At 39.9% G+C, this 13,662-nt stretch overlaps 1 protein-coding gene across 2 annotated transcripts in view; it reads left to right on the top strand.

The window, feature by feature from the left end:
* sel1l3 (SEL1L family member 3) overlaps positions 1 to 13,662 on the top strand; it is a 45,647-nt gene that overhangs the window by 6,206 nt on the left and 25,779 nt on the right. For both annotated transcript variants that reach the window (XM_008118824.3, XM_008118823.3), the window contains exons 3-7: positions 1,983 to 2,109; positions 7,053 to 7,174; positions 9,114 to 9,229; positions 11,835 to 11,890; positions 12,100 to 12,232. In XM_008118824.3, coding sequence (XP_008117031.2) covers positions 1,983 to 2,109; positions 7,053 to 7,174; positions 9,114 to 9,229; positions 11,835 to 11,890; positions 12,100 to 12,232 — 554 coding nt within the window. The remainder of the gene's footprint in view (positions 1 to 1,982; positions 2,110 to 7,052; positions 7,175 to 9,113; positions 9,230 to 11,834; positions 11,891 to 12,099; positions 12,233 to 13,662) is intronic.

Genomic DNA, 13,662 nt, shown 5'->3' with positions numbered 1-13,662 from the left:
AACATTACTATATATAGTAAAGGTTTCCCCTTGACATTAAGTCTAGTTGAGTCCGACTCTGGGGGGTGGTGCTCATCTCCATTTCGAATCCAAGGATCTTATCTTATATAACATTGGCCAACGTACATTTTGGTGCTTCAAATGTTGGACCTGTTTCTGGGTATTTTTGTTTTATGTTCTTTTATATTGTTACGATGTTTTAATTTATGGATCTGTGTTTTAACCTATGTTGTTGGCCTTTTTTTTCGTGTCAGGAGCAACCGAAGTTGCTTCTGGAGTGAGAGAATTGGCCGTCTGCAAGGACGTTGCCCAGGGGACGCCCGGATGTTTTGATGTTTTACCATCCTTGTGGGAGGCTTCTCTCATGTCCCCGCATGGAGCTGGAGCTGATAGAGGGAGCTCATCCGCACTCTCCCCAGGTGGGATTCGAACATGGCAACTTTCAGGTCAGCAACCCAACCTTCCAGTCACTTAGTCCACTACGCCATCTGGGGGCTCCTGTTGTTGGCCTTATCCCCATGTGAGCTGCCCCGAGTCTCTTCGGGGAGATGGAGGCGGGATACAAAAATAAATTGTTGTTGTTGTTGTTGTTGTTGTTGTTGTTATTATTTTATTATGACACAGCAAACAAGATAGATATGCTGGATTTCATATCACAAAATCATAAGTTGAACAATTCCCAAGTGTCTAGGACTGTGTGATGTATTTTCGGATGATGCGCGCAGATCCCAGCAGGGTGGCCTTTTGGAGTTGGCAGATTGTAATTTTGTCAATGTCTATTGTTTCCAAATGCCGGCTGAGATCTTTTGGCATGGCACCCAATGTGCCCATCACCACCGGGACCACCTGCACTGGTTTCTGCCAGAGTCTTTGAAGTTCAATCTTGAGGTCCTGATAGCGGCTGAGTTTTTCCTGTTGTTTTTCGTCAATGCGACTGTCACCTGGGATGGCGACATCAATGATCCAAACCTTTTTCTTTTCCACAACTGTGATGTCTGGTGTGTTGTGTTCCAGAACTTTGTCAGTCTGGATTCGGAAGTCCCACAGTATCTTTGCATGCTTCTTCTTCTTCTTCTTATTATTATTATTATTATTATTATTATTGATCTGTGATATGATTTTAATATTGAATGTAAAGTTTTAAATGTTTACTATGTATTAATTTTAAATTTAATTGATTTTAAGCCTCTGTTTGTATGTATTTTAAGGCATCTAATGGTTGCCGTATTTTATTTATTATTTATTTACAGCATTTATATTCCGCCCTTCTCACCCCGAAGGGGACTCAGGGCAGATCACATTACACATATAGGCAAACATTCAATGCCTTTTAACATAGAACAAAGACAAACAAACATAGGCTCCGAGCGGGCCTCGAACTCATGACCTCCTGGTCAGAGTGATTCATTGCAGTGATTAATTGCAGCTGCTCTCCAGCCTTCGCCACAGCCCGAGCCCAATTTGTAAGCTGCTTTGAGTCCCCTTCGGGGTAGAGAAAGGCGGGGTAGAAATAAGGTAAATAAACAAATAAATAAATCTGCTGGTTCCAAAGATGGCACCAGTTTTCTCCCATCAGCTCTAATTTTTAAGATACAGAACCTGTGCTATATACCAGTCTTCATCTGCTCGCCCATAGAAGACCATGATAACCATATCTAAGAAACTAGAGCTGATGCAGTCTAGCCAATGCAATTTTCTGAATCAGCGCCCCAAATAACTACAAGAGCAGGCCTAAAAACCAAGACACTAAGAAAAAAATTGTTGCGCTGTGTAATCTTTTCTGGTTTTATAGAAACGTATCAGCTGTGGAAATGTTCTGCTACTGAGGAATGAACAAAGGAGTATTTGCAAAATCAGAAACTTTGTGCTATGGTATCAGTGTCTCGATCATCTGTGAACAAACAGAAGAGCTGTATATGATACGTATAAGTGTCTGACTGTTTTCAGTTCCTGACCCGTTTGAAAATGATGACATTTTACAGATGCAGTGGAGATCCTCAATTTTCCATATGCATCCAGTGGAGAGATGGCAGGATTGGTGAAGAAGTTTCCGAAATTTAAAAACAGAGAGCTTGAAAGGATCAGAAAGAGACAAATCAGCTCCCCAAAGTAAGCAAATCTTTACAATTTTGCAAACCATTGTGTTTGGGTTTTTTTTTTTTAAAGCATAATGTATTTCCCTTCTGCCGGTGCTCTTTTTCTGATAGATTTACAAGTATTCATCTCAGAGACACTTGCAAATTTAAAGAATTCAAATCTTACACAATGGCTTTCTTGAGAATTCGTCTCATTCATTCCTCTGTGACGTTTGCACATTACATTCCTGCAACTAGCTCTGGTGAAACTCAGTGTTATTCATTTAATTTCTATTGTAGGTTTTTATTGTTTTTTAATTTAATGTTACAAAAATCTGTTAATCATTAAGCCTGAACCACGCATATCATTGTTCTTTCTCACCTCCTTTGTAAACCCTACATACGTATCCCTGGTTGTGATTATCTGTAGAACATACAGTTCAATCAGGCTGGATCTACACTGCCCTATATCATAGAACTCGGGTCCCTTCCACACAGCTGTAAAGGTAAACAATGCCAAGAAAATAAATGAAATATTACAAAATGGGAGTAAATAAAATAACATTATTATATATAATATATCAAGTAAGTAAAGGTAAAGGTTTCCCCTTGACATTAATTCTAGTCATATCTGACTCTGGGAATTGGTGCTCATCTCCATGTCTAAGCCAAAGAGCCAGCGTTGTCCATAGACACCTCCAAGGTCATGTGGCCGGCATGACTGCATGAAGCGCCATTACCTTCCTGCTGGAGCGAAACCTATTGATCTATTCACATTTGCATGTTTTCAAACTGCTAGGTTGGCAGAGGCTGGGGCTAACAGCAGGAGCTCACCCCACTCTCTAGATTCAAACCGCTGACCTTTTGGTCAGCAAGTTCAGTTCTCAGTGGTTTAATTTGCTGCGCTGTCAGGGGCCATATAACCCAGAATATCAAGGCAGAAAATCCCACAATATCTGCTTTGAATTGGGTTATCTGAGTGCACACTGCAATATATTCCAGTTTAAAGCAGAAAATGTGGGATTTTATTCAGTTGTGTGGAAGGGGCCCCAGTGCAAAGCAAATATTGTGGATTATCTGCCTTGATATTCTGGGCTGTGTAGACTCATATATTCCAGTTCAAAGCAGATAATCTGGGATCATATCTTGGGATATAGGGCAGTGTAGATCCAGCCTCACTTATAGACTTGCAAATAATAATAATAATAATAATAATAATAATAATAATAATAATAATAATAATAATACGATCTGTCAACTGCAAAAGGCCACCCTACTGGGATCTGCACGCATCATCTGAAAATACATCACAGAGTCTAGACACTTGGGAAGTGTTGGACTTGTGATTTTGTGAAACGAAATCCAGCATATCTATCTTGTTTTCTGTGTCATACAATAAAATAATAATAATAATAATAATAATAATAATAATAATGATAATAATACATCACACAGTCCTAAATGCTTGGGAAGTGTTCAACTTGTGATTCTGTGATACGAAATCCAGCATATATATCTCGTTTGCTGTGTCATACTCTGTCTTTGTGTCAATAATAATAATAATAAAAATACTTTATTTATATTCTCCCCTATCTCCACGGAGGGACTCAGGGCAGATTCCAGACATAAAAGGCAAACATTCAATGCCTGAACACAACAACTGTACACCAGTAATAACAAAAATTGATAACCCAACCTATAAAAGCAAATTATGACTTAACTAAAATTAAATTTAAAAAACACAATCTGTTATATCGGACATAAAACAGAACATCAAACATCGAACAGAAGCATCACTTTTGAAAGAGTGTGGTATAAACGGGAATGGAAACTTGAAACTGAAACTAGTCTAATAGTATTCTGAAATGCCTAATCTATTTAGGTTAAATCTTGAAAGGGTCCAAGAAGGTAGATAAGATATTTGTATATTTTTGGTTTGCCCTTCTTTTATTTTCTGATTTGTGGCAAGTCTAATAACAATTCTCCCCATTTCCTATGGGTGGTGCATATGAGGATTTCATCTATATATACATAATTGCAGTCATCCGTTCTAATGTTCTAGCAACAGATTGCATGTGGAATGGTCCAGTGCTGTCTTGAATACAAAAGTAATATACTGTATTTCAATGATCTGAAATTGTAACCATGATTGGATAGGAACATAGCATGCATCCTATTGGACAGGACCATAACATACAGTCTCTCCATGTTCAGAACACCTTGCATTTACTCAATTTCAGTACATTCAGTTTGTCTAGCCTAGAGTATTCATGAGAAAGGGGTTTCTGTTTCATTAATTGCAATTAACTAATTGGTTCTTCCATTTCGGTGGCTCAGATGATCCGATCTCTGGCAAACCTGTCATAAAGTTTTCTTGACAAGTCACACTATTTCAGCCTCAGAAGAAAGCAATGGCGAATCTTTTCTGAACAGATTTTGCCAAGAAACCCTTGTGATAGGTTACACAATATAAGCAGTCAACTGTAGCCCTCTCAATTTTATTACATTCCAAATCTGTCATAATTTACTTTCCTTGCTGGTCCAACATCCTTGGAAGGCCACATTTGTTTACCTTCATTATAAGGGCAAGGTAGTAAATGGATGGACCCATGCCCAGCACGCAGTTCTCGCACACCCAACATTTGAAATTAACATAAATATGGGATCTAAAGTAGTCTAGTGCATCATGGCCATGGTAGTCCATGCCGAATAGATTACTACAATGCACTCTACATGGGGTTGCCTTTGAAAACTGTTCAGAAGCTTCAAATAGCCCAACAAGAGGCAGCCAAATAGCTCACTGGAGTCGGGTATAGGGAGCACATAACTGCCTGTTACTCCAGCTCCACTAGCTGTCAGTCTGCTATCGAGCACCATTCAAAGTGCTGGCTTTAGCTAACAAAGCCCTAAACCAGCGTTTCTCAACCTGAGGGTTGGGACCTCTGGGGGGGGGGGGGGTCGTGAGAGAGGTTTAGAGGAGTCACTAAAGACCAATATTTTCTGTGGGTCATAGGGGTTCTGTGTGGGAAATTTGGCCCAGTTCTAGCATTGCTAAGGTTCAAGGGGCTCTTTGATTGTAGGTGAACTATAAATCCCAGCAAGTACAACTCCCAAATATCAAGGTCTATTTTCTCCAAACTCCACCAGTTCACATTTGGGCTTATTGAGTATTTGTGCCAAGTTTGGTCCAGATCCATCATTGTTTAGTCCACAGTACTCTCTAGATGTAGGTGAACTACAACTTCAAAACTCAAGGTCAATGCCTACCAAATACAGTAGAGTCTCACTTATCCAACACTCACTTATCCAACGTTCTGGATTATCGAACGCATTTTTGTAATCAATGTTTTCAATGCATTGTGATATTTTGGTGCTAAATTTGTAAATATAGTAATTACTACATAGCATTAATGTGTGATGAACTACTTTTCTGTCAAATTTGTTGTATAACATGATGTTTTGGTGCTTCATTTGTAAAATCGTAACCTATTTTGATGTTCAATAGGCTTTTTCTTAATCTCTCCTTATTATCCAAGATATTCGTTTATCCAACGTTCTGCTGGCCCATTTACGTTGGATAAGTGAGACTCTGCTGTACTTCCAGTATTTTTTGATGGTCATGGGAGTTCTGTGTGACAAGTTTGGTTCAGTTCCATCATTGGTGGAGTTCAGAATTACCTTTGATTGTAGGTGAACTATAAATCCCAGCAACTCTCAAATGACAAAATCAACCCTGCCCAACCCCACCAGTATTCAAATTTGGGCATATTGGGTATTTGTACCAAATTTGGTCCAGTGAATGAAAAGACATCATGCATATCAGATTCATAACAGTAGCAAAATTACAGTTATGAAATAGCAACGGAAATATTTTTTTGGTTGGGGGTCACCACAACACGAGGAACTGTATTAAGGGGTCACAGCATTAGGAAGGTTGAGAACCACTGCCCTAAACAGTTCCAGCTCAGCTTACCTGTTTCTCCCACTATGAACCATCTCAGAGATTAAAATCATCCAGGGAGGCCTTGCTTTCGGTTCTACATCCATCGCAGGAACAACTGGTGGGGATGAGAGACAGGGCCTTCTCAGTGGTGGCCCCTCATCTATGAAACTCCCTCTCCAACAAAATTAGATCAGTTCCTTCTCTCCTGACCTTCAGGAAGAAACTTAAGACGTGGCTTTAGGATCAAACTTTTGACAAGTAATGGGAGCAGTGCAATAAGTAACCATGAATCAAAATGATTGACAAATGGAACGGCCCTGGATTATGATTTGAATGGCATGATTTCAATTGTTGTTTTATTTATTTATGTTTTTAATTGTTTGGTTTTAATTGTAACTGTCATTTTAATACGAGAATATGGCATCAAATTGCTGCCTGTTGCAAGGCCGCCTTGAGTCCCCTCTGGGATGAGAAAGGCAGGGTACAAATAAGGTAAATAAATAAAATAAATGGAAATACTTCAAAAGAACCCCTGCCCCCGCCATCCTATCCATTAAATTCCGCATTCTGATAGCCAGCAGTAATTTACTTTCCTGGAACAGAGAGGACAAACTTTTGCACACAGTCTTACTTTTCTGCAATCTGCACAAGCTACACCCTTATTTACTCGATGACAAGATTGCAACAGCTGTGCAGCCTGCCTGCCTGAATAGTTGCTTTGCAAATGTCTTGCCTGGCTACAATGCATTCTGCTGTGCAGAACAAACCGGTTTATCTCTTCCCTGCCATGGCCATAATTAAAAATCCAGTCACTGTGGGATTCATTCCACCCCTTCCCCATCATCAAAACTTTTTTCTGAAAAGCAGAGTGTCATTATCAGGCTAAGACTTGATATTAAAAGTGAAAAATAGAGGGACAAGGAGATCCCTGCCCCCAGTTGCAACAGAATATACATCTGACCACATAACTTTTGTGTTAAAGTTGTCTCAATAATCCACCATTAATTTCTCATCCATGTTTTGTGCTTATACAGCTTTACTGTTTCAATCTGGCTTTATTTACTCCACTACTGCAAAAAACCCTTATGTGGAATTCTCTATTTCATTGATTTGAAAGAAATGTATGGTAGCCCTGCTGTATTTCTAAACGATGAAGGTAAGTAAGAATGCTAAGATTCCACTATCTTTCCCTTACAGTATCATTTAATTCACAAAATCATTTCAAAGGCCATTCTAGCTCCTTAAAAAGAGAAGTTAAGTGGACAACCCAAGGAGGGTGTGTGATGGTGGGAGACTGAAAAACAAAATACAGTAGAGTATCACTTATCCAAGCCTCGCTTATCCAAGCTTCTGGATTATCCAAGCCATGTTTTCAATATATCGTGATATTGTGGTGCTAAATTCGTAAATACAGTAATTACAACATAATATTACTGCGTATTGAACTATTTTTTCTGTCAAATTTGTTGTATAACATGATGTTTTGGTGCATAATTTGTAAAATCATAACCTAATTTGATGTTTAATAGGCTTTTGCTTAATCCCTCCTTATTATCCAAGATATTCACTTATCCAAGCTTCTGCCGGCCCGTTTAGCTTGGATAAGTGAGACTCTACTGTAGGAGAAATATAAAGGGCTGGGTTTTTTTCTATTGTCCACTAAATACAAACTTTAAGGACCATAACATTCCCCCTTTGTGGAGATGCAGGAGTCTGAAACAGCATTAGTTTATTGGTAGCTTTTTTCGTGTCAGGAGCAACTTGAGAAACCACAAGTCACTTCTGGTGTGAGAGAATTGGCCGTCTGCAAGGATATTGCCCAGGGGACACCTAGATGTTTGATGTTTTACCATCCTGTGGGAGGCTTCTCTCATGTGCCCACATGGGGAGCTAGAGTTGACAGGCAGGAGCTCACCCAGCTCCCCTGATTCAAACTGCTGACTTTTTCATCAGCAGTCCTACCAGCACAAGGGTTTAACCCATTATGCCACCAGGGGCTCCAGTTTATTAGTACAGTAGAGTCTCAGTTATCCAACATAAACAGGCTGGCAGAATGTTGGATAAGCAAAAATGTTGCATAATAGGGAGGCATTGCTCACTTGCTCACTCAGGCTCAAAGGCTGCCACCGCCTTTGTTGCTGGAACAAGTGGGGTAGGGGCCCAGAGGAGGCTGGAAGGGGAGGCCAGGCTCCTGCTTCTGACGCCACTACTGCCTTTGCGCCCGCCTGCCCTCCCTCTCTTGCTTGCTCACTCACCGGGTTGGGTCCTGGTTCTGCCTCCACTGGCGCCACCACCTTTACGGCTGGGACCCAGCCCAGTGAGTGAGTGAGCGAGCGAGTGAGTGAGCGAGTGGAGGCTTTTAAGCAGAGGCTGGATGGCCATCTGTCGGGGCTGCTTTGAACGTGATTTCCTGCTACTTGGCAGGGGGTTGGATTGGATGGCCCATGAGGTCTCTTCCAACTCTACTATTCTATGATTCTATGCCGCCGCTGCCTTTACCCAAACCCTGCAGAACCAGGACCCGGCCAGGGGGTAGGTGAGTGAGCAAGTGAGAGAGGGTGGCCCCTGGGCGTCGGATAATATGGAGTGTCAGATTGAAGGGGCAAGGATGTAAAAGATGTAAAATTACTCCTCTTAATACAAAGTCAAAAGCAGGAGGCCCCTTTTCTGTGGAGAGCGCAAGAAAAAACACCACAAAAGTTGGATCTTCAAACTGCAAAAGAACTATTTATTGCGTGGCCATAGCAATGTGACAAATACATGCATACATGCAATCAAAGGATTTGTCCGAATTTCCAAAATGGTTGCGAGGGTTTTATCACCTTCACAGAAATTAGCAAGCATATCCTTATTGGCTTACAAAGATCATTTTCCCCATTTGTCTAATGTTGTCTACATCACAAGCATTTTAACCATCATGCAATCCCATTGGTTTTCTATGCTGTAACAACATGTGATTCTTTAGACAATGGTGCTTTCATGTTACTGACCCTGACTTGTTGCAAGTATACGCTCGAAATCGTATGGGAACCGGTTCTGACTTGATGTATTGTTATTATTTGAAAGTAACTTCTTTTCTCTGGGGTACATTTCAGGTTGTGTTCACATCCAGATGCACCTTGTCAATGGAGAAGACACTGCCGTGAAAACTACATTCAGCCTTCCTCTTAAGCAGTGGCTTCGGCTTGATCTCTCCGTTAATGGAGAACAGGTATATGGGACATCTTCATAGCTGAATTTGAGGGGAATGTATAGTGGGAATGTATGAAATATTTCTCTCCAATATTCTATCAGTGGGGCTAGGTCTGGGAGTGCATATACACTGCAGAAATAATACATTTTGGCTGCACTTTAGCTGCTGTGGTTTAAAGCCATGGAGTCATGAGAGATGTAGCTTTACAAGGTATTTTCCCTTCTCCTCCAAATAGTGCTGGTGTCTCACCAAAGTACAACTCCCATGATTCAGTTATGTTGGGGATTGTGGATGATAGATGGAAGCTCTTACATGTGCCTGTGAGCACAGAGACACTCTGCAGAATGATGCACCACTCAGCTTTGCAGAACAAATAACGCAGGAACGTTTACTAAATCCAAAAGATCAACAGAACAATGCTATTTACAATAGCCCTTCTGTTTGCTTACAGAAAACAGCAGTCAATAGGCAATCCTTCCTTAATCAATGAGTCTGCTTCAGTGAAGATCAGCAGCAAACAAGGCCTCAGAAATAGGCCTCTCTGAGTACAGAGCCATCTTCTTTCCAGCCAGTACTCATTAGAATCATACACACACATACACAGAAACCTGTTCAAGCTGGTTCTCCAGCAGCAGGATAGTTATAAACTAATTCCCAGGTCCTTGCAAACTCAGCCAATTAGCTCTATGAATTTGATTTTCCAGTTCACATATAGTATCTTTGCATACCATGACAAGTGGTACCAAGTTGCATTCATTCTACAGTGTACATGGCCCTAAGTTTGTCTGTCCCTGTCTTCTTCTTTTTACCTGTCAGGTTAAAAAAGAAACCAATGTCTTCCTGCTTCATTTTATCTATTGTTACTTTCCTTAATTTATCTTTTTATGTCTCTATATACTGGACTAGAAAAGCATTTCCTGCTTGCATACATCAAACAGTGACTGGTGTGGGTGCAAGGATTCCTACATTATTTTTATTTGAGCAATATATAGCTATTGGAATTTCTAGGGCAATGGTTTTCAATCTGTGGGTCCCCAAATGTTTTGGCCTTCAACTCCCAGAAATCCTAACAGCTGGTAATCTGGCTGGGATTTCTAGGCCAAAAAACCTGAGGACCCACAGGTTGAGAACCACTGCTCTAGGCGTATTAGCTTACTGTAAGCAATGGATGGCATTCCATCTTGGTGTGGCTTGTTCTTTAGAAAATGATATCCATAACCTTTTAGAAAAGCATGACCTTTTGGAAAAGCATGACCTTTCAGAGAATAGCCAAAACCCCGTTTGAGTTGTATCTTCTCATATGGTATACAACCAGATGTAATTATGCAAAGCTATTGGCTTCAGTTGCTAGACCGAACAACTTGCTGTCTCTGATCTGTTAGGAAAGCAGAGAGTATGCCAGTGCATAAAAATAGCAGTTCCTCAGAAGTGTTTTTCAGTGGCCAAAAAATATATCTACTCTCCCATAAAACAGCTTGCTTTATATTATGCACTGAAGAGACAAAATAAAGTAGACTTTGGTAAAAAAAAAAATTGGTTTACTCACAACCTTCATGTGTTCAGCAATACACATGTACATAGCTTATCAGTTCAGTTTCAGTTTCAGATGTGTTTGAGATGTGTGCAGATGGCACAGGGCATCTTTGTTACAACAACAGCAAGCATGTGTTGGTCTGAGCAGTCCCAAAGTCTAATGGAGTTTGAGATCTGAGCAGTTTCAGACCAGATAATGTGGTCTGCAGCCCCTTCCGCAACTTCTCAGGAAACATAGAGCACGAGAAGCTGCATACCAAAACATACAAAACAATAAGCAAACAAAATCATGGATTAACAAATTACTAGAGGAGGCTTGAAGAACGTTGTAATTTCCAACATGTTCAAAATGTAGTGTTGATAATAGTAGAAAGAAGCCAATAGAGAGATCAGAAAACATTCAAACAACTGTAAAAGTTCCTTATTCATCTAGGACTTTACCAAGAGGGGCAAGTCCCATAAGCCCATGATCTGTTCCCAATATCTGGCTCCAAATAGTATAACTCCAAGGAGCTCATCATGCAAGGCAGACAAATCCCAATTACAACAGGCCAACAACATCCTTGGACATCACATCACCTCACTCCTTTCCCAATGCTTTCCCAGAGGAAGCAGCCTAGAAATCAATTCTTTTATACACACAAATAATCTATCAAAGACTAACTTTTGTAAAATAAACGCCTCCCAATAGTATCTTACTGCAAGAGCAGCAGGGAAAGAACAAAGTCATGTGTTGTGTCTAAACAAAGATGCTGTTGTCTTCCTGTAACTGAAATTTGCCTGTCTCAAGTAATAAACTCCTGAATCACAACCAATGAAAGTTATTTTTATGATGTCTAGAATTCCACTCCCCTCACAGCATAGTGACCATAAACATTGTCAAGCTCTGATTACACCTTAGAATTTACTTTGAAAAGTACATTTGAGATCCATTTGTTAAATTGTAGTAGTGACTATCCACAAAGAGAGTTATTGAGTTATTTATGGTTTCTTCTCAAGGATCAGCTTTGGCATCAAGCAAAGGGTAGATAATTGTTATGATTTTTGGTGTCACTATGTCAGAACTAATACTTAATGTTTTTCTTTTCAGATCGAAATACGCAGTGTTGGAACAAACCTGAAAATTCATCAGCATGAAATATTTCAGTAAGAGCAACCTCCCTTAGCTCAAATTTCTTACAGATCTGTAATCATTCCTTTTAGATTAATCCCATTCCATGATCTGGCTCTTGGTTTCAGTGCTATTGAGAGACAATGTGGTTTTTAGCATGTGTTCTTTAAGACTACCACTGCATAAATAGTGTGGAACTGTACAGATCAATTTTCAGACTATTTACATCTCTCTCTCTTTTTAGTTTTAGAGAGGATTTTTATTACAATGACACGTCTGGATATTTAGCTTTGGGAGGCAGCACATATTCACCTGGCATCGAAGGATACTTCGGAACAGTAAAATACTATCGTTTACATGGCCTCGAGACTGAAAGGGTGAGTGAGTGAGTGAGTGTACAAGAAGTACTATGAGCGAAAAGTACTTTTAAATAGAATAAATGGTAAATTAAATGAACACAGGTACAATGTTATCTCTTCATGACTCTGCTGTTTGGGAGCCTTGCTGATTATCACTGTCAGTTTTGTAAAGGGTCTGTCATGCCTTTGTTCATGGTACAGGACAGTTCAAATGAAATTAAATGATTTTCAGTTTTTCAACATTCAGCCCATAGGACAGGTTTATTAATGCTGATACCAAAATGCTCTTCTAGCGGTCACCAGCCAATCCCTCTGCAATGCCAGAAATACATCTTAATGGTGCAACATTAGAAAATGTTGACCATTTCGTCTACCTTGGCAGCCATCTCTCCACAAAAGTCAACATTGACACTGAAATACAGCACCGCTTGAGCTCTGCGAGTGCAGCATTTTTCCGAATGAAGCAGAGAGTGTTTGAGGACCAGGACATCTGTAGGGATACCAAGGTGTATGTTTATACAGTAGAGTCTCACTTATCCAACACTCGCTTAGCCAACATTCTGGATTATCCAACTCATTTTTGTAGTCAATGTTTTCAATACATCTTGATATTTTGGTGCTAAATTTGTAAATACAGTAATTACTACATAGCATTACTGCGTGATGAACTACTTTTTCTGTTGAATTTGTTGCATAACATGACGTTTTGGTGCTTAATTTGTAAAATCATAACCTAATTTGATGTTTAATAGGCTTTTCCTTAATCCCTTCTTATTATCCAACATACAGTAGAGTCTCACTTATCCAACACTCGCTTATCCAATGTTCTGGATTATCCAACACATTTTTATAGTCAATGTTTTCAATACATCATGTTATTTTGGTGCTAAATTCGTAAATACAGTAATTACTACATAGCATTACTGTGCATTGAACTACTTTTTCTGTCAAATTTGTTGTATAACATGATGTTTTGGTGCTTAATTTGTAAAATCATAACCTATTTTGATGTTTAATAGGCTTTTCCTTAATCTCTCCTTATTATCCAACATATTCACTTATCCAACATTCTGCTGGCCCATTTATGTTGGATAAGTGAGACTCTACTGTATTCGCTTATCCAACATTCTGCCGGCCCGTTTATGTTGGATAAGTGAGACTCTACTGTAAAGCTATTGTCCTCCCAACGCTGTTATATGCCTTCGAAACATGGACTGTCTACAGACATCGCACTCAACTCCTGGAATGATTCCATCAGTGTTGCATCCGAAAAATCCTGAAAATCTCTTGGGAAGACGGGCAGGCAAATGTCTGCATGCTGGAAGTAGCGAAGACCACCAGCATTGAAGCAATGATCCTCCTCCATCAACTTTGCTGGACTGGCCACCTTGTCCGAATGCCCGATTACCATCTCCTAAAGCAGTTGCTATACTCCCAGCTCAAGAATG

The sequence above is a fragment of the Anolis carolinensis genome, chromosome 5 (genome assembly GCF_035594765.1).
Source record: "Anolis carolinensis isolate JA03-04 chromosome 5, rAnoCar3.1.pri, whole genome shotgun sequence".
NCBI lineage: Eukaryota > Metazoa > Chordata > Lepidosauria > Squamata > Dactyloidae > Anolis > Anolis carolinensis.
The sequence above is the reverse complement of the archived record's forward strand: the minus strand, read 5'-3'. Positions and strand labels throughout refer to the sequence as shown.